The following is a 21,809-nucleotide window of genomic DNA, read 5'->3' on the forward strand; positions in this document are numbered from 1 at the left end:
TCTGACTAATTAATCCTCATATAGAGATAAATCCCTCAGTATAAATTAAACCAAGCATCCAATCAAACACATCTCCACCACCCAGCTGTAGAAGCTGTTTTTCAGTATGTGCTGTGCTTGCAAAGTAGTCCACGGATGAAACAGGCAAATATAACATTAAGAACAATAATAGAAGCAATCGCTGTGCTGTGCTGAAACCCAGAGACTGGATTCCACCGGCTCCGACACCTGTCCCGTAGCTCTTCCTGACCTCTGAGTGAAGTGGATTTCTCTGCAGGGATCAACAACCCCACATGTTTAATCATCATTGCATTAACCTAAGAGGCGATGTGGCAGCGAGGGCACTGTCGTGGGAAGTTGCATTTTATGGGACACTAACGTTGTTACTCCCTCTTGCTCATCTGCTGCAGCCGCCCTGTAGTAACCCGATAGCCGCAACACTGGGAAAACAGAGGCTCATTACCGAATCCATTCCCTCTTTTTCTCTCGCCGACTCTGTCGCTTTCACTTAGTGGCTCTCTGTTACGCACAGAGCCACTAATGCATGCACACATGCACTAAAACCTCCACTCGACCGCTGGACCTCGCTCACCAACGGACACACAAAGACACGCAAATAAAAAATGACCACACACAGATGCTCAGCCAACGCAGAGAGCCGTCCATGCCCCGTGGAGTATGGATTGCATTCAAGGGAGGGTGCCTCAATAGATCACAGTGCGTTTATTGGCCCCACGGATTCCCTTGAGTTCATCAGGCTCCGGAGGGGGAGGAGGAGGAGGAAGAAGCGCGGAGACTGAATATAGATTCACTCCACCACTGTCTGCTGAGCAGGCCTGGCTGCTCCATCAGCCTATACCCTATTAGAGGCTATGATGGAGTGTGACAGAGTGTGTGTAAGTGCTTGCATGTGCATAGTAAGTGAGCAGCGGCTGGGTGGCGGTGAGTAAAGGCAGGGTAATGACCTGGACATGCAAAATATTACAAACAACTGCAAGTGCTTCTGTGTGTCTGAATTGTTTAAACGCTTCAACATTTTCTCTACCGCTCTTGTTGTTATTGGGAAATCAGGTTTTTTATGAAATTTACCCCTTTGCATTAAGTTTAAAGTAAATTCTGAGGTGCTCGTACTTTACTTGAGTATTTCCATTTAATGCTACTTTATATTGTACTCCACCGTATTTCAGGGTAAATTTGACCTTTTTAAAGCTGTAGTTACTGGCTGCTTTAGAGATAAAGATTTTACATTAAATGCTCATAAAATACAATAGATTGTTAAAGATTTAACCACAAGCTTCCAGCCTGTTTGGCTTGTGACCCCTTACAGAGAAGCAGAGTCTAGCTGAGGCCCACATGTCACATTTCAGATGCCTGTGAGTCCCATCAGATGGTTTCATTTAAATTAACATGTGAACAGTTTTCAGTCTCTGAACGAAAACATCTGAGGCACAAAGAAGTATTCAATATTTCACATAAAGGAAACATTAAAAACAAATAAATAAATACAAAAATGAACAAGTCTGTGCGGCCGAACCTTCTTTCCTCTCCCATTTATCATTTCACGACCTCTCAGATTGTATCTCGTGACCCTCTAGTGGGGCTCTGACCCCTGCGTTGGGAAACACTGAGCTAAAATACCTTCCAGCTCCATCACACCCAGCTGTAAGAAGCAATGTATGCATTAAAGTATCAGTATTAATAATCTAAAGAGGTCAAACATAATAATATATCAGGTACAATAGAGGTTTTTCTGCAGAATAACAAGTATTTTCCTTTTAGGATTTTAGGGGTAGGATTTTGAGTGCACTTCCACGCAGTACTGTTGGTACTTAAAGTAAAGGATCAGAGTACTTTCACTGTTTGACCCTGCTGTTCCTCCAGCAGAGGAGAGATTGAGGAGAGGGGAGGAGAGGAGAAGGAATTACATGAGGGAAAGAGGAAAAAAAACAAAACAGAGAGGACAGAGACATAATCTACTTTTTGAAGTGAGTATAACCAAGATGGTTCACACACACTGCACCTGATCGCATTACGTCCTTGTGGGTGGAAAGGCGGGGGGTGGGGTGGGGTGGGGGTGCAGCAGAATGACAGACAACAGTGGAGCGAGAGAATGAAGTCTGGAAATAAAAGCGAAAGAGGCAGAAATAGTAAATTCCTTTTCCTGGAGGATGTAAGACGGAAATAGAGTGGAGGACAACAAAGAGAAGGAAAAAAGGGAGGTATGCGAAGACTCATCTTACAGTGAGGGAGGGAAGGTCGCCACATGGAGACGGAGACTGAGCGCTCTGGTTACTGGCAGCCAGTGGACAGAGAGACAGAGGGACAGAGGGAGTGATGACCAGGAGACAGCTGGAAACACAGGAGCAGGGCCGAGCGAGCGCGGCGCTGCCGGCTGGGCACGCAGCGAGAAACACGACGACACGCATCTCGCGTCGAGAGGACGATCGAGTGAGAGAAAGAGCAGCAGCAACGACAGGAAGGAGAGAAAGAGTGTGTGAGGGCAGACGAGAGGCATGCGTGTGTGTCATCTGGGGTTGGCACTGGGTGAAAGGTTGGGAGTGACACTGAATGCCTCTGCCGGACTGTTGGAGGTCATTATAGTAGATGCCAACAGCGAGCTGGTAGAAGTGGTGGTATAAACATATCACAGCAGGGAATAAATACACCAGGCTGCAGACGAATGGCTCCAAGACAAGTGGCGGAGTGTAAGTCTGACGGCTGTAGGAAGTGCAACTCTGGTCTGTCGAATTCTGCATATGACTTTCCCATCAGCCTCGACCACTGACTTCATGTGAAGCACTACTTGCCCAAATGTAAGCATGCTAACATGCTAAAGTATTATTCCTGCTAAACATCAGCATGCTAGCGTCAAAAGGTAAAAGACCTTCTTCAGAGGCAGTGTTTGGTTTGTCCATTCTGGGCTACTGTAGAAACATGGCAGTGCAACATGGCAGAGTCTGTGGAAGAGGCTCATTCCAAGGCAACAAAGACACAATAACTCATAATTTCAGGTGATTATACATTAATGAAAACATACTTATGTTCTGTTTCTACTAGTGCTGTCAATCGATTAAAATATTTAATCACGATTAATCTCATGAATGTCATAGTTAACTCGCGATTAATCGCAAATTAAGCGCACATTTTTATCTGTTCTAAATGTCCCATTAATTATCATTTTAATACTGTTATCAACATGGAAAAGTGGATAGGCTTGCTTTGTGCAAATGTTCTTTAATTGAAAACAACGTGTAGTGTTATATTTCACACTAACATTCTCACTTTGAGCAGTCATTCACATTTGAAGCAAAATCTCACACACTTTAACACTGTCAATAAACAGATGACAAAAAAAAAAATACTTGGTTACAGAAAAGCCCCTTCAACAAAACTTTTTAAGAGATCAAAACAGGGTGATACAAAATAAAGTTACAAAGTGCACATCATTGTAAACTAGGATTCAGTGCAGTTAAACCATGGCTTAAACTTTCCTTTCTTAAGTTTCCTCTGAACATACAAGCAGTCAGACTAAGATGCTCTTCTGTTTATTTACCAGAGTCTGATCAACGCAGCCTCTTATTTCTCTCCAGAAAGAATGGATATTTCTTGGCTATGGCTGCAGTGAGCTTGTTTTTAGTTGCGGTATCCATATGCCTCTGTCCAAACTTTGGTCTTGTCAGTCGACCCATCTGGCAACTTTTTGAAACTAAACTTTCCATTCAGAATCTTGTTTGCATCCATTTCGGCGTTCTGTGCTTGACATCCACACAAACAGGTAGCCTACTCCTTTTCTGGTTTACAATCGGATCCTGTAGTTTATCTTACGTTACTAGCAGTGGCCACAGCTTATAAAAAACTACAAGTTCACTAAGTCACAAAGAACGTTAATTGCGCGATAAAAAAAATGACGCTGTTAAAATTGATTTGCGTTAACGCGTTAACACGACTAGTTTCTACCAATGGATGCACCTGAATTCTCCACACTAGACCTTTAATCTTTTAAGTTACATCACAATGCAGTTTTTTCTGTAACCTGTCCTGGCGCACCTGCTTGCTGAGGAATGGAGATGCACACAGATGGCTATATCATTAAGAGCATGGGACAGCGCAGTGGCAGGCATTGAACTTAATATGCTTAATGGTGTGTATAATGTAAAGGAAATGAGGACTGAAATGAGCGGCGGATTGGAATGTGTCGGGGCCCGCTGTAGTGTGAAGGAGCTCAGTGTGCCGAGGTTTTAATCTAGAGAGGAGACTTTTAGGTTGAGCGGGCGGAGGCAACACAAAGCCCATTTTTCACGCGCTACGCAGACCTGACAAAGTGTGTGTATATTCGGCGCGGTGCCATTTGGAGGAAGGCTGTTTTGTAGCGTGCTGTAGGTGAGTGTTCAGAGTAGTAGGCCATCTGACAAGGAGGTGCAGCAGGCCATACATCATACACTCTGAAGTGCGACTGTGGCTTGTAGGGTTTGTGTCTATGGTGCAGTTTCTGAGAGACTAAAGTGCAAAAGACATTTTGAGATCAGCTAAGGGGAAGTTTTGACTCTCCCTCTCTCTCTCTCCCTCCACTTGTTTCTCATTCATCAAAGGTGACGAGAGGGGAGACGGGCGGGAGGTACAGAGCGGTCCCAGCACGGCTATCATTAAATAAGAGTTCAACGGCAGAACTCATGAGTAATTCATGATCTTATACACGTTCTGTATTTGCTAGGTAGCACAATAAAAGCCCTTATCTGGGGCACCTGTACTGTATTGTCTGCTGCGGGGCTTGGCGACAGTAATCCACACAAACACACACTCATGCACACACTTTCCAACACCTGATGACGGCATTACATTGGAGAAGACGTAAGAGAACAGGTGATGCTCGTGGAAAGCTTATTAATTATTCTTACTGTAACATGAAGTATAACAAGGTCTTCATCAGCACGGTAGGTCCGATTTCAAACCTCTCTGACAAAACCCCCAAAAGTCAAGAGGTTAAGAGAAACGGTGCTCCACTTACGCACATGCTGCTACAACAAGTTCCCTTTCCAAGCTGCTTACTTTTTAATTTAAAAAGTACCCACTGTACTCCTTTGATACTCGCACAGGAAGCACAATAAGTACTCCTCACATAATGGCACGAAACACAGGTCAGGTTCCAACAAAGTCTCTGAACAATCTGTTATCCACTCCTAATGCCAGCTAAACTGTCGACGAAGTGGAACCAAACTGTTTGCTCAAACGCGAGCGAGAGAGCAGGAGACAGCCTGTGCGTGAGCTGTCAGTCCCGACTGATCGTGAAGAAGAGACGACCAACTGAGGACACATGCTCGCAGAATTAAAAGAGAATATGGACGAGCAGTGCCGCAAATGCTCCAATAAAGGGTGAAGTGTGAGTGAAAATAATTAAGCAATGTACATGGAGGGTTACAGAGCAGTCCGCATGAAAAACACTAGACGTTGCTTAGACACGCTCTCATCCAAATCCCAGTTTAACCCCAATACCCCACTGCGTTATTAAAAAACAGGGTGCATAGATCATTTTAACGCTGCTGATAGTGCAGCATACATTAGTGAGTCCTTTGAACCCTCCAGTGGTTGGGATTATCACTATGTATCAGTCATTCATCTCAAGCCTGGGCCAATCAGAGCGCTTCGTTCTACATCAAAGAGGAGAAAAAAAAAAAGAAGCCGTTATTAAAAAGCCTTTTCATCTTATTGCAAACTTACACTACACAATATTTTCTGACCTAATTTCACACCATATATCTCGGGCAATTTAGGGGTCCTGTGAGGAGGCTCTTGAAAAAAGCTTCAGAGTGTGTTTGGGACAGCCTAATTGAGGCGAAATCTGGTCTGAAGGCCGCGTGTCTGAAAGTAATGATTTGGCTGCTGGCTTCTTCTCCACATTAATGGTTTGAACTTGTAAACTGTGACAGCTTCTGCATATCTTTCTTCCTGGTGAGGTTGGGCCATCTTTAAAAAAAAAAATGTTCGAAAAAGTTAATTAGCCCAAAACAAACGCGCCTTTCACTTTTCCCTTGCTTTCATTATTGTTTCTCTTGATACCGCAGAATTCCTTGAAGATCAGGAACCCAAGAAAAACAGAGATATCACTGATACTGCATGTGGTGGTGAGGTCAAAGGTCAAATACACGCTATCAAAACCGAGTAAACAAGTGAAATCTAGGCCACTCCGCGGAGGTTCTGCTCCTTAACTGCATAAGGAATGAAAAATGTCTCCCTCCACGTCTCTCCCTCTTTCTCTTTCCCAACTGCATTGTCATTGTCAAAGCTTTTACGCTCCAGTTGGCCCTGACAAAAGCGGGCAAGGTCGCCAGAGGCTTTTCCTGCTATGATCGCTGTAGTGTTAGCCCGGGTTGATAAAGGGCCCATTAGGGCGCTGAATGGGCACCCATTAAGAGGACACCCACACTAGTGAGGGAGCCCCGGGGCCAAACGGCTTTCCTTAAGAAACCTGATAGGCACCTGACAGACTGGAGCCGCCCATTCAATATATGCTGGAGTTTAAAAGGGGACACAAAGCGTGAGTTGAGGTAATTGAGAAATGTGGAGGTGATAGTGGAAAAGCTTTGCCAGAGTGAATCTAGTGTGGCAGCATCAGTGAATTTATCAGGCTTGGTTATTCGACTGCAGCCCACAAACAGTAAAGAGAGAGAAGCTGACATTCGCTGCACGCTCGGCCAATCGCTGCATGAAGTCGGTGTTGGGTTGTCGGTTTTGGAAGGTTATAAAAATTGTTGGACGCAGGCGCCCCTGATTTCAACACCAGAAGGTGGGGCCCTGAGTTTGACCCAGCCTGATCCATTACAGCCTCGCCTGAGCCTGACAGCTAACAAATCGTTCAAGCCCAAAGCCGGCAGGGAGCCTGAAGCCAGAGTTTTTCTTACAGCGAAAACAATCACAACAATCAACCATCAAATCTGGCTCGTCACTTTGCACTGATGTGACAGGAACAGGATCATGAAAGACAAGCTTGCAAAATGCTCTCTGAATCTTCACACACCAGATAAATGTGGAAAGAACAGAACGCCCAGCCTCTGATAACCTGGCAACTATTAAAAGTTCTCCTTCAGCTGTTTTATTTTTGTTCTCCATAAACCCACAGCACGGGCTGAAAATGCGCCTAAATCCGTCCCCAATGTGTCAAGCCCGTCAGGCAGGGTCAGGGTGCAGACATCACTTTGGAATTTGTATCCTCATAACCTCACAAACCAGATCTGAACCACTGAAACTCCAACGGCTAATGCTTGTATCGATGCCTTGTCCGGCATGTTTTTACATTTGGCTTTGGTTAGCATTCCGCTCTGCACTACATCTGATGAAAAATGTAATACTCACACACACACGCACACACGTGGCCATAACCACTGTAATAACGTGGAGCCTAATCTCCCGTATTATCAGCGAGACGCAGAGCCCCTTCTGTAACTGCACGGCACCACTTATACAGTCTACCTTGATTAAATAGATCCTGAAATCCTTTGAAAGAAATTGAGGTTATGCCTGCCAGGATTTCTCACTAACCCTGGTTTGTTCCTGTGTGACCTGTGAGCTACTACTGCATCCACATTCCCCGAGTCGATCGGCCGACGGTAGATGTATTTTCAAGTGGTCGCTGTTTTCACATGTGTCTGTAATAAGCGAACACGGCGGGGTCAAACAACAGACGGCGGATATCACAGGTAAGGCGATCTCCTTTGAAGCAGCTGGACAGTATTAGCTGCACAATGTGGCTGATTATGATGATTTGTTGGATAGAAAGTGAGGTGAGGCAGGCATGTTGTTTCATCCAAAAAGTAAATATCATGCATTAACAGCTGCAAAGCGTACTAAAAAGATTATTACTATCATCGGAGCATTCGTTGCAGAAACTATTGAGCCTAGTTTTAGCACAGATGATAGCATTTTGTTAGATTTGAGGCACCCTTCATAAAAGGCTTGTAAGATGTAACTAATGGCTTTGTTAATGGTCAATAAATCTTTTATTAATGCTTTGTAGGTCAGTTATAAGCAATTAATAAGAAAAAGTGGGTTCGCTCCTTTCAAGGAGTAGTTAAATAAGAAGCTATGGTTAGCAGTATGTTAGCTTAGCTTAGCTTAGCACAAAGACTGGAACAGTTAGCCTGGCTCTGCAAAATCCACCTAGCAGCATCACTAAAGCTGACTAATTAGCCATGTTAGAGCGTGTTCGGAAACTTTACGAACTCCCTGGATTCTCTGCTGGTTGCGAAAGCTCAAAGCCATAAAAATAGCCTATTTCCCAAAATAACAGTCAAAAGCAGCCATTATTAATGGCTTATAACTGATCTATAAAGCTTCAGATAATGATGTTTATGTTACAATTAATAAACCTCCTGTAAAAAGCACCTCACTGAGAAATTGTTACAGTTTTATGGTTCATGGTAAATGAATCCATCAGTTCACGGTGTGGGACAAACGTGCAGCTGTAAGGCTTACAAATAGAGGGCAACATGCTTGAGACAGGCTCCTGATTTGTCACTTCTTACGGAAAGGATTAGATGAAACCTTGTTTGACACTCTGAGGCTCGTGCACTGTAAGACCTCTCCTCTCCTGACCCTTCTTCGCAAGTCGTCCGGCTCATCGGAACATGCATGGAGGGTGAGCGGTGGGGGGATGGGAACCGCGGCGTCAGAGCAGGAATGCATGAAGACGAGACTGCTGTCGGTGTTTGTGAGCACGCATAGGTGCATTCATGTGCATGTAACTAACACAATGGCGTGCCAGACAATTGTGTGTAACTCCGCAGACATCTGTGCCGTCAGAAAGTTTGCCTTTGTGGAGAAGCAGGATGTGTCGATAAATTATGCATTCTCCAGCTCAGAAATATGGTAGGAGGCTTGCAGTCAACTGTAGGAGGACTTTGTACTCTACAGTGTGGACTAAAGTGAGAGACGGAGGACAAGATGCTGGGAGAAAAGTTGAAGGGTTGTGCAGAGGATAAACACTAAGCTGCAAAGTCCTTACATGTGCATGTATGCGTGCACACATGCAGCGACGCGTTTACCACAGCAATTAGATTTGCAGGTGTTTTGAATTCAGGGATTAAAATTAAGACTTCCCAAACGGAGGGAAAGCCTAGGTGTGGCAGATATGTCTAACGGGCATTTTCTCATGTTGTTTCTGTGGAAAAAAACATTGTTTTCCAGCTTGTACGACACAAAGCTGTTGAGACCTTGATCGCCTCATGTGGTGGAGTGGTTCCGGTGACACTGGTTTCGCCAGTGCGACATGTAAACAACAAGCTTTTGTCACGTTGAATGCCCGCAGCAAAGACAGATAAATTATAACCTATTTTGAAAAATGGGCATGCGAGACTGACGAGAAGCTGAAATAGCAGCGTTCATGAAGTGGGAGGCTACCAGTATGACTCAAGTTATTCGAACAGGGAGCAGCGGTTGGGAGAACAATGCTGGGATGAAGATTTGACCTCAGACATTTAATGAGAAATGACAAGCAGGCTGTGGCTGGCTTACGTCTGACCAAAAATACAACTTTTCATTGTCACAGGACTAAGGAATGAAATGTTGTGGTTTCTCTTCCTTTCAGAGGAGCAGCCCGGGGAGATGCGGCAGAAACCTCCGCCAACACCGAGCGCTCTTCCAAGACAATGTTGCAGCCAAAGACATCATTCCCATCAGTTCAAGTGAAGTTAAATTGATTTTCATGACCTTGCAAACACGCTTTTTGGATCTGAGATCGACAGTCTGCCTCTCTCATAGTTGTGGCTGAAACATAATAATCATCTAAATGCTGGAATTTCAGATTAGCTCAGACCGAAAACCTAACAAATATTTCCTTGGCGTGAGTATTATCTGTCCACCAGAATTCACAACAGTCGGATAGTCAGGAGTGTGTGTTATGATGTCTTGCAGGAATAAACAAAATGGCTTGGCAATATAAAACTGTGGTCTGGATGTTATAAACTCATACAAATTTACTCTGAAATCAAGCTCATCACTGTTGCTTAAGATTAAAAAATGCATTCAGTCATATTCCCTTTAGTCCTGTGACCACATTTAACCTACGACTGATGTAAAACCAATGAAAACTGGTTGTTTTTAAGTTCCGCTTCAGCTACTAACTCAGTGGTAGATCAAAGCAACAATCAATGATAGGTTTTCTCTCATAAGATGCCAGAGAGATGACCAGAAAAACAAGATTTTTTGCTGTTTAAACTTGATTTTTTTAGGTGATATGATGAGCTTATAAGCAATCAGTTGCCTCTCAGACATCCAAAATATGTGGCGCAACATTAGCAGTGATTTAGAGCCACCTGAAGAGTTTAAGTCCAATATTTACTCTCCTGTTAGACCTTTTTTTTTTTGCTCTCCACCAACTATGCCACGGTTATTTATGCTATCTGTGGGCAGGCAGCCAGTTCCGCTCTCTGATCGTTGGATGCAGTATATCTCTGCATTAATACCGATTAGTGGAGATACTTATGGGACACGCCATTGTTTGCGTCACCAAAAAACTGTCTTGCCTGCTCAGTCAATGAGGAGAAATCAGCGCTTGTTTTTATTTATTTATAAAGCTTTTTTTTTTTTACAAAAGCTCCGTGTCTAACGCTCAGCCCTGCTTTCTGGGAACGTTCGCAGGTGCCAGAAACTCAGAGAGAATTAGGAAGTTCTGCTTTCTGTCACTGTGCCCCACTTATTTGGAATAAACTTTAAGTTGGCCTCATTAATATTGCTGGGACAGTTCTGAGGTTTAAGATAAGATAAGATGAGATAAGATAGGACTTTATTGATCCCACACCGGGGAAATTAAGCCGTTAAAGCCAGCAAGGATTTAAAAAAGTGGTACAAAAGGGTCAAGATAAAAAAAAGTGGACATAATTGCTCATTTCTATTAATTGCAAACATTTTTGCTTTATTCTTCTTGTTTATTTATTGATCTCGTTGTCAATTCCTGCACCCTGACCTTTAAACATTGTTGATTTTACCTCGTTTTAGCCATGCATTCTGCCTTTGCTGCTGCATAGTTTTCTTTAATGATTGTGGTTGCCCGTATTGCACCATGGCACCATTGTAAATGAGCACGGGTCAGCTAATTAGCTAGCATCTAATTTGTAGCAGGTAGCGTGCATTGGATTAATCTGAGCATTTTGTTGCTGTGGCTGGAAACGACACTGATGAGAGCCACGAGAGTGAGCTAACCACATTAAAACTGCAGACTGTAAAAAATCCAAACAATGAGTTGCTAAAAAGCTCTTGAGCTGAGCGGAAGTGCTGAGTCGGGGGGACGATCCCCTGCACCTTCATCACTACAAGCGACCCCTTTTCAACTCCATGCTGTTATTCAATCCACTGTCAACACAAAAGCATTGATTATAGCAGCTTTAAAGAAAATTAAAATCAATCTGCTACATCAGCTAGTGAGAAAACATGTTCTTTTCCAGACCCCGGTTGAACCTCTGCCGCCCTGTTGAATCACTCTGTGACTTTATAAATATATTTGACCAGACTTCACAGAGGCACAGTGAGGGAGGAAGACTGATGTGTGGGATTAGAAAGATACGAACTGGAGAGGAGGAAAAAGAACGGAGGATGGAGTGAACAAGTGCCAGAGAATCACAAGGCTGCCTCTCCTTTCCAAGTATTCTAAACAGAGACAGCAGAGACGGACCACACAAACCACACACATACACACACTCAGACCACAGCATCTTCAGAGGTACAATTTCCCAGGCCCTAATTACAGCGGACTGCAGCGTCTCTTATTCGGTTTACCAAAATCTCAAATCGCACACTCTCCTATAGCGTTTACAGACCCCGACACACACGTACACAACCGTCCGTGCACACACCCACGCATTAATCTAAACTGTGCACGTACGGAGGTGGTAGCTACGCAACTGCGAGAGGCCTTTTAATGTTTCCCAGCAGATAACAATGACACTGTTTTCCTTTCCGGTGCTGATTCGGTTTTCACGCACCACGTTGAAATCCTTTATAGTTCAGCGTTTACGGCATAACAGTCTGCAAATTTCCCGTTCGCATTACATATGCATGAGAGCTTTTCCGAAGCATTTCCTTCTAACTTTTTGCCAATATAAAATAAAATAGTTCTCTCTTGCAGTCCTCCAGTTGTGTTTTTGTCTGATTAGTATGCTGCATTCATCCCAAACTGCTACCCAGGTTTTAAAGTCTTTCTCTTTCAGCAACCTTGAGCTCCTTCAAGGAGGGTCATGAATAATGACCCTTCGGTTTCAAGCAACAGCCTTTACACACTGAGGCCGGAGCCGTTTAAGACAACCAGAGCGTTTGGCTGTTGCACATCCTCCCCGTCACGTCGACCTCTCCCTCCCGTCCCGTCCATCCCTGCTGGTTCCCTCCTCGCAAACACTTGGTTCTCAGCTGGTCCGAAAGGAACCTGAGAACTTAGTGTTCCACCTTTTGTATCTCCTAAACGTCCCTCCTTTTCTTCCTCCCGCTCTGTTTTTCACACTCCTGCTCATTTACATTCACTGTACAATGCACGTTTCTCTTCCCTTTCTTAGAGAATTCTCTAAAGTGAGGGAAACTAGGCCATTAGGCTGCAGCACAGCTTCTCCCTTGCTTTAAGTATCCCCTCTCTCCCAATTCCCTCTTTCTCTGCTCTGTCTTTCTCTCCCACTTTGTCACCCTCCTTCCTGCCCCGTCTCATTCTCGCTTTTTTCCTTAACTTGCCTGCGGTATCCTTCTGTCTTTCCCCCGTTTTTTTGTAATCTTTATCACATGACGTTCTCCTTTTCTTCATTTCTGTCTTGCTGCTCTCATTGCCTTGGGTACCACTGTGTCCTACCTCCAACTTGTCTCTTTGCTACTTCGCTCTGTTTTCTCTCCTATCATCCATAATCCATGCACACACACACACACACACACACACACACGCAGACACACACACACAAACTTCCACACTAATTCAATAGACCAGAAAAGTATTTCCAGGCACCTTCTGTTCCTATTCAGATTTCTTTTTCCCTATGGCAGATTTTAATGGGATTTTTTGGGTACCATTTACCAATCATTCTGTACTTTGAAAGACTAAAATTACATTAATAGAAATGGCAGGGGCAAATGTATTTAAATTTAATCTGCTTTTTAAAAAGGATTTTTGCTAACGACCATGGAGATATTATTATTGCTGCTTCAGAAAGGCCAAAAAAGTGCGTTATGCAACTATTCAGCAAAAACAAAACATGTAACACACAGTAAATATTTTAGGATGGCAGGATATCTGTGCACTTTAGCAGTGACACGGGCACGGTGAGGCACTTTAAATCTGCACTAGCGGTCAGTCTAAACGGGTAAATGTGTGTCTCCCTGGGTTCTGGGTTGTGGACAGACTATTTTGTCTTGATGAATAGGTGTCTTTGTCAGAGACGATTCAGGATAATCCACAGACCCCACTGTGAACAGCTTGTGTTTGGGCTTTTTCCAATGAAAGAAATATGTTCTATGAAACCTGTTGACAGCTTGGTCTGCGGATCATAGTGGAACAGGGATGCTGCTTCTAGATAAAAACAGATGCCGCTGTATTCAGTGCTGTGAGGACCACGAAGACGTTTTCCTCCACTGCATTGGACCCGAGGCGGAAATCAAAACCTCGGCATGTAAAACCAAAACTATCTGCAACCATTCATTTTAACTGGCACGTCTGGGCATCAGCTGTTCAGCAGTCACGTGTGAGGCACTACAGTGGCAGACTGAGATTAATTCATATGAGGTGCAACGACATGCCGTTAGCAGACCGACGTCTCAGTGGCCAGTCGGCCTGCAAACAGACCTGCATTAAAAAAGCATGAGGGGCTGCAGTGGTATGGGCACATTGTTATCAGATAGTTTGAGTAATGATCCATGAGTCTGAAGGCTTATCAGACACCAAAACACTGCACAGCCGTCTATTATGATAATCTCAGCACAAAGTACTCTAAAAGGGGTCTGCAATCGCTCTTATTTGATTGGCCGGAGGAGCATCTTTCTGGATGCTCTGTCACCTCCAATGTGTCAGCTGAGTAGCTTCACAGCAATGAATGAGGGCTGAAATGATTAGTGGAAATCATTTGGAGACTATCTTGACGATCGATGAACTGTTTAAGTCGTTCATCAGGTAATCTGCTTCTCCACGGTGAGGATTTGCTACCTTTCTTTTTTTTGTAAACTGAACGTCTTTTTTAGACCCAACAAGGAATTGACGGATTGGAGAAACTATCAGCAGATTAAGTGAAGATGAAAACAATCATTAGTCGCAGAGTCGCTGTGTCCTCCTCTGATATGGTAGAGAAAACTGTTTGCCATCAATTTGAATTCTATTATTTTTGTGCAATTTAAGCCATTCTATCATTTCAGTCGCTTTACAGCTTTATTAATTTTCTTAGTCATGAAGAAGGGGGTTGAGGGGGCCGTAAAAGTGACGTCACGACGGTCTATTGATCTGTCTGAGTCCCCCTCCCTTGTACTTCCTGCTCCTCCTCCTCCTCCTCCTCCTCCTCCTCCTCCTCCTCGTGCCCTTTGTCTGCTGGCTGCCGTCTTGTCCAGGTCCCTCCGGGCTAATCTGCCGGTGTACCAGATGCATGCGCTCATTAACCTGGTGCCACCTTCTAAGAGCCTCGTTGTCCGTGACACCGTCTCACAAACACACACACAATCTCACGCTTGTGCAGCAGCGACAGTCAGACACACAAAGCCGCGCGCTCGCTTAGCGACACACACGTATTATTATTATTAGTAGACTGGTTTTTAAGGTGCGGGAGTTTTGGAAACAGAAGAGTGAGAAAACGATTGAAGGGAAGACATAAGAGAGAGGGAGAATGTGTCAGAGCAGGAGACAGATGGAGAGGCGAGGGGACGTCTCTACCTGGCCCCGGCTTGGTTTTCACAAAGAAACCTCGCTCATGCAGTTTGTTTATTGTCCTCGTTTCTTTTTCTCTCGTTCGTTTGGATCCACGGCTCTCACGCTCTCCCCTCTGAAATCCACTTCTCCTCTGAGGTGGATCCCTCATCTGCCTTTTCTTCCTTTCCCCTCCTTCACACCTCTCTCTCCAAGGCTAACAGCCTTGTGTTTCCAGAGAAAGAGACTTTATATAAAAGGGGGGGGGGGAGATCATGCAGCTTTTTGTGTTTTCCTTACAAACGGCAGCTGTCTCTCACATTTCTTCCCCCATTCACACCCTTACAACCTCAGAGCCTTCGCCGTATCCAAACCTACCACAAATGACCACACGGGACCTCCCCCACTATCCTCCTCCACACACCCCCTGCCCACCCGGGTGTCTGAGTAGCGGGCTGCACGGAATAAATGAGCTCATTCATACAGCGTTGAACAACTCCATCCCTTTGCTGCCCGGCCCAAAGTAAACAAGCCTAAGGTAGCTCGTTGCAGGCCACAGCGGCGAGGAGCGTGCTCGGATCAGAACCGCCGCCTAACCACCGATTTTGGGGTAAAGTGAAAAGTCCTAGTGTACAGTTGAAAAATATTTGCTTGGAGCATTCATTTGATATCACCTTAAAACAACTTCCACCTCTCAGGGGCTCGGAGTTGAACCGCAGTTTAGCAGTTGGCTTCTCTCACGCCAGAAAAGTTCGGTTAGTCCAACAGAGGAGAAACATTTCATTGATGCAGACGCAGAAAAATATGACAGCTCACACAATTACAGTCCATCAGTTACATGTAAACCTACAACTAACGGATTCAGTTGTTCATTAATAGCAATTTTGCTGAGAGAGCTAAAGTTATCAAATCGCACAGTTCTCTCCGTCCGTTGAGTAACTGGCCAAGGTTGACTTAACTTAACTGGCGAACAGGGAAAACACAAGATGCCAAACTGTTTCGTCTGATTTAGTGGAGAATAAGTGTATAGAGATAATCTGCTCACTGACGTCTCTGTTTGTCAGTAGTATGAATCAGACATGGGATTACTGTCCCCAGACGTAAATGATCTTTGTCCTATGATGGAATAAAGACAGCGTTGTTGGTTCTTCCAGATTTTGCTTCTCCTCTTGTTCTATTCATCACACGCTGTGGAGGAGACAGATTTCAGCAGGCAGCTTGGTGTGGCTCTAACTCCTTATTCTCATTCCTTCTTTATTCTCCCTTCCACTGAAATCCATCTTCTCCTGTCTACGGATGTTCTGCTCCATCAGACTATCCTGCTCTTGGTATCTGTGCGCGAACGGACAGGCGCAGACTTTATAATGAGCAGCTCTGTCAGCACTTCAGCTTCACAGACTTTTATTGCAAAGTGTAAGTTAAGCAGGAAGGAGTGAAACAGAGGGGCTGGGATAGCAGCGACGCACGTCCTCTATATCAACTACGTGATTACTGCACTGCAGAATAACAGAAGATAATGACTAAGGAAACTTCAATAGTCCTTCGTCATCTCCCCTGCCAGCTTCTACGACCCCCACCCCCGACATTCAGGGTCTGTCTGTCTTTAAGTTAGGCAGCTTAACGCTCGGCATATTTGACGCAGCAGTTTACGCCACGCAAAAAACTGCAGTGAGATAACAACACAGGTTTTTCTCTTTCTCGCTTCTTACGTGAAATCCCACAGCGTATGATTGACAATCTTTACAAAAAAGTTCCTCTTGTGTGTTTTGAGTATGTGCATGTATTTCCATCTGTTTTTGAATGACTGTCTGAGCTATAAGTCAGTCGGGGAAACGCACTCAGAGGTTGAGACATGTTTACCAAGCTGCTGCTGCTGCTGCTGCAACGTGTATTGTCGGCAGATGGGCGTCTCCTAAAGCTTTGATTAACTCAACAATGGTGCTCACATACTTGAAAACCACTGTGTGAAAAGGCCTGTGGAGCACATACATCCCGATGTACAAACTGTTCTCAACCCCAAGCAAAGGTCGCATGCTGAAATTAATTGGTTTCAACGATAAATCTTTTCTCCGAGCGCTGCAGATGTTGCTGGAATCCAATTTCTCAACGTCTTGTATCTACTCCACCCACCATCTAATCTGCGAAGTCCACAATATCATTTAAATTAGTGTGGAAATGGCAAGCTTATCTCCCATGCAACAACAACAGCAAGAAAACCTTTATGAAAAATGGACGGGCTGATTAAAAAAATAATGATCATTTACACCTTCCAGCCAGCAGCGGTTTATTCGCTGAGCAAATCAGGGATTTCACGAGTGCGTTCTTTGTGGTGACCTTTGCTTTGGCTCATTACACAGTTTAGTTTCAGCTGTAATTAATTAGCTGTAGCTATGTTTCTTTGTTTGTCTTGAACACCCAACTGCAAAATAGAAATAAACAGATGTGCATTTGCTTTCTTTCACAATTTTGTTGAATGCTCTTATTTGTTTATAACAGAGGAGCTCACAGTCAGTTATTACAGGTTGAGCCCATCACACCCACTGTTTGACTGTACTTTTAACAGCAAACATACAAGAATGAGAGACTTGCTGCAAATGGTGACGTGAATTGAAATTTCCAGAGACCTGAGTCTGCGTCTTAAGTCCTTGATCTGGAAAACAACTGCCAAACATAATAAACCGAAATAGTCAAAAATGGTGCAGCCATAAAAGAGAGACAGAAATAACCAGTGGGACCCAAAAGCTGCCACTGAAGCTGCTTGTAGAAAATGGGTGACATCTGAAAGACCAATAAAAGGGCATGTAAAGTTCAAATAAGAAGGCGAAGGGAACAGCACCACTGTGCATTTCCACCCTGTTTCCTTTAAATCCCCATTCAGCAGTGCACGGACTCACACCTCGCCTCTCATTTTAACATCGCCTCATTACCGCACTCCCCGCTGGCCACGTGACCCCTGTCTTACCTCTCATATTCCAGGTTGTCATGGTCGCAGCGGGCGTCTTTGTGCTTCTCCCAGTCCTTCCCGTGGCGGCAGGTCGTCAGCGACACGATGTCCTTCCCGTTGTGGATGTGATGAAGTGCGTTTCTGGTGTCTGAGCCGATGCCCGTCAGATAACGCTTCCCTTTGAACATCAGCAGGTACTTTCTCCGAGGCGGGATGGTGTTCCTCACCAGCCAGCCCCGCTCTCCACCCTTCTGCGGGTGATCCTTTGAGAACAGCGGGATGGAGACGTCAAAGCCTGGCCTGAAATGTTCTGTATTGAGGCTGGCTTTGGCTAAGATGGCCTGGCCGATATTGAAGCCCAGGTCCTCTGTGTAGTTAGGCCAGGTGCCTGAGTACAGGTTGAAGATCAGGTGGTTCCGCCCGTCATTCCACAGCGGATAGCCACGGATGCGCTCATCCACATTGGGCACAAACTGTCCTGACAGCTGGTCCCGGTCCAAGGTGTCTATCCCGAGCACGAAGAGACACGCTTCACGGGGGTCGGACGTGTAGTACCTTGACTCACCTATGGACGTCAGGATCTTCCTGTAGCTTTCTGACACGCGGTCATTTTTCTCCGACGGATATATATACACCCTAAACCCTTCCCTCCCTCTGCGGCGACACCGCGAGAAGTCAAAACAGGTCTCCATGCGGCAGCGACTGTCCTTATAAATGGCGGACCACGCCTGACGGCGCTGGCGGGGCGACTCGGCCGTCCCGGGGTCCGTCTGGAGCTCATCCAGGTGGGCATAGCGGGGCAGGAAGGCCCGGTCGGTCCAGTTGGGCCAGGGGCGCACCACTTCACCCCGCTGCCGCGTCAGCAGCCGGAGCAGACGTAGCTGGACTCCTCCACCCCAGTAAAAGAGGACCAGCCAGCAGCACGCACACAAGCCCAGCAGAACATACTTCTTACGCGCCTGCATGGGGGCCCGTCACAGTCTCTTTTTTCTGCTCTGTCTCTCTCTCGTCCTCTGTTTTTCCTCTCCTCTGCCCCTCAGCTCTGTAGCCTCACAGGGGCGGGGGACTGATTTGTGAGTTCTAACAAGGAGCTTCTAATGGAGGACAATGTGTTAACAAGGACATCACTGCCTCTGAGTGTGGCCCAGTCCACTCTGCCATTTAGGATGACGCAATCTGAGTTACTGACTCCCCTCTCTCAGTCTCGTTCTGCCTTCCCCATTTGCTCTCCGCGGTACGCTCAGATGTGTGTATTAGCCCGTCTCGGCTGTGGTGTGTGCTGCTGCTGCTGCTGCTGCTGCTGCCGCTGCTTCTTCTCTGTGCATTTCTTCTGCTGCCCAGCCCGGTGGAGAGTGATGAAGGGTGATTTCTCCGCTCTCTCAGGCCAAGCTTGCTGCCTCATGGTGCCTGGCGCGACTCCTGTCTGCAGGGCCCCTCCTGGGGAGAAGTAAACAAACAAGAATACAGATCAGTACACAGACGGAGCTGCCGGTCTGAAACCAACACGGAGACACACTCTGTGATTTAGTCGCGCAACGGCTGTCTCCAGAGATGTCATAGCCGACGCTTTTGATAGTCCAGCGGGGACAAGCTTTCATTTCCTTCTCATTTTGGGCAGACATATGTATTCTGCAGCACCGATCACATCTAATACACAGAAAACACATATATAATCAAATGGCTATTAAGTGGCACCATTGGGCAACGCTTCACAGGCAGCAGAGGATTTTAAACTGTCAAAATCCCTCTTCAGATCGAGCTCATAAAGAGAAAATTGAGAAAAGTGCAACGCAGTGCACTCTCAAAGAGGCGTCCAGCCCTTTAGCCACACATCAAAGCCATCTCTTCATGAACCTTCACTCCATCTACTCCTGCGAAAGAGATGGATATTTACGGGCCCGTGTGAGCTGCGATGTGCACAGACTTCTGGAGCAGCCTTTTCCGAGAGCATGTTAAACGCGCAGAGCGGCAGACGGGACTAGATATTATCATGCTCTTCAAGCTCCAGTTGAGCTGAGCCAGATACAGTTGAGGTGAAGTGGAGGAGAAAATAAGAGAGCGTTTAGCATCTGAAATGGAGATTTGGAAACGCAGAAGGAAAACAGAGACACTTTGTGGCTCTGAAACATCTCCCCTCACCTTGGAGAGACTGAGTGAAGGCTTTTTTTGTTATATTTGCAAACTTGCAACGGTTTTTCAGCCTCATATTTTTGCCAAACATCCCCCCTTAACTCCCCAACATGTACAGTTCACTTGAGTGTGTGTGTGTGTGTGTGTGTGTGTGTGTGTGTGTGTGTGTGTGTGTGTGTGTGTGTGTGTGTGTGGAGAGCACAGTGAAGGGCAGTGTTCGTACTGCCAGCTGCCACACAAAGGCAGCTTTCAGGTCTCACCTGGCCGCTCTCTCGCTCTCTACCTCTCATTCACATTCCCCAGTTCTGCCTCTCCTCCAGCCAAGCAGAAGTGATGCCTGCCTTCTCTGCTTGCAATAAAACAAACGGCACAGTGGCAACGTGGGTAAACAATACAACCTCTGATTTCCCGAAGAGGAAATGAAGAGTTATGTGTGTGAGTTGTTTTTACTCATGAGTACACTGTGTATATACAGTATGCTGTGAAGTGAAGACCTCAGCTTTGGAGAAATGAAGAAAGACGGTGTTGCTTTTAGCTTGACTGACACACAGCGACACCTTCACCTAACAACAACTAATGTGCCACCTGTTTCACACATACATGTGTGTATAGATATGTGTGTGCAAGTGTTGCTGAAAGGATGCCAGTCTACAGAAAATGACTCTTTATCCAGCAAAAAAATGACAAACATGTTGATTCAAGCTTCTCAAATGCGAGAATTTTCTGTGTTTGAAACGGTTGCAAATTAAATACATTTGGGTTTCCAGCTCTTGGTTGGGCAAAACAAGAGATCTAAATATGTTGCTTTCACATTCATGTCAGTTCCACGATGGCAATCCAGTTTAATCAAAAAGCTCAGATGAATCGGTGCAGATAAGCTTACATTCAATAGGGCTGTCACTTTTTATTCAAAATTCAGACAAATGTTGTGATCAAATTGAACACTGTCAGTGTACCACAAGCTGCGCCTTGTTCTCCAACAGGGGGTTTTCTAAAATGTCACTCTGATCTGCTTTCTTTGCTAACACATAAAAAAACAAAAACGGGTGAGCGGTGCTGAACACGCAATCGTAACACCAAACCAGCTGAGAAGTAAGAGAGAATTTTGGATTTGATACCATAGATGGAGCAATCGTGGATTAAGGTGGTGCAGCCCTCCCCGATGCGGACGACTAATGGAATAAATGGGAACAGCTGTAAAACGCAGAGTATTGGGAAATTCGGCAAAATGTGGATGTAATTTATAAAAATCTGGGTTTTTCCCAACCATTATATGTTTTTTCACAGCGCCTAAGACAAATGAAGAGAGGAAGCTATGCTGCTGCTATGCTACACACACACACACACACACACACACACACACACACACACAGTCATGTTGAACAGGTCCTCTGAGAGAGAGCGTGCTAGCAACAGCTCATCACTCTTATAAGTGCAACCACATCAGCAGAGGGAAGACGCGAGCTCGGTGAAGACGTTGTGCCGTGCGTCAAGTCACACAGTCAGTTGGAAATAATGAAAAAGCTTCGTCCGTTTCTGGTCAAACACCGTGAGCAAGGATGAGAGTTGCCTGAATGTGAGAGTAGCCTCCATCAGACCCACTAAAACGCTGGGTCTGAGCTGCGGAAGAAGAAGAAGAAGAAGAAGAAGAAGAAGAAGAAGAAGAAGAAGAAGAAGAAGAAGAAGAAGAAGAAGCTTTAGTGAAATTCTTTCTCCGCATTTAACCCATCCTGGCAAGTCCTTCCTCCGCGGCAGAGCAGGAGCGGTGGGCTGCCAGCCGACAGCGGCACCCAGGGACCCAGACCCACCATTGGTCAGGTGGTGATCTTCTTGCATGTTTTTAGTGGGGGTATTTTTATGGAGGATACCCCAGGTGAACACGTGGAGAAC

The 21,809-nt window shown here is 45.3% G+C and overlaps 1 protein-coding gene across 4 annotated transcripts in view; it reads right to left on the reverse strand.

The window, feature by feature from the left end:
• Window positions 1-21,809, reverse strand: part of LOC139345377 (exostosin-1c) — an 83,043-nt gene that overhangs the window by 51,711 nt on the left and 9,523 nt on the right. For all 4 annotated transcript variants that reach the window (XM_070983914.1, XM_070983911.1, XM_070983912.1 and 1 more), the window contains exon 2: window positions 17,808-19,226. In XM_070983914.1, the coding sequence (XP_070840015.1) occupies window positions 17,808-18,754 (947 nt within the window). In that variant the 5' untranslated portion in view covers window positions 18,755-19,226. The remainder of the gene's footprint in view (window positions 1-17,807; window positions 19,227-21,809) is intronic.

Source organism: Chaetodon trifascialis, chromosome 17 (assembly GCF_039877785.1).
Source record: "Chaetodon trifascialis isolate fChaTrf1 chromosome 17, fChaTrf1.hap1, whole genome shotgun sequence".
Lineage (NCBI taxonomy): Eukaryota > Metazoa > Chordata > Actinopteri > Chaetodontiformes > Chaetodontidae > Chaetodon > Chaetodon trifascialis.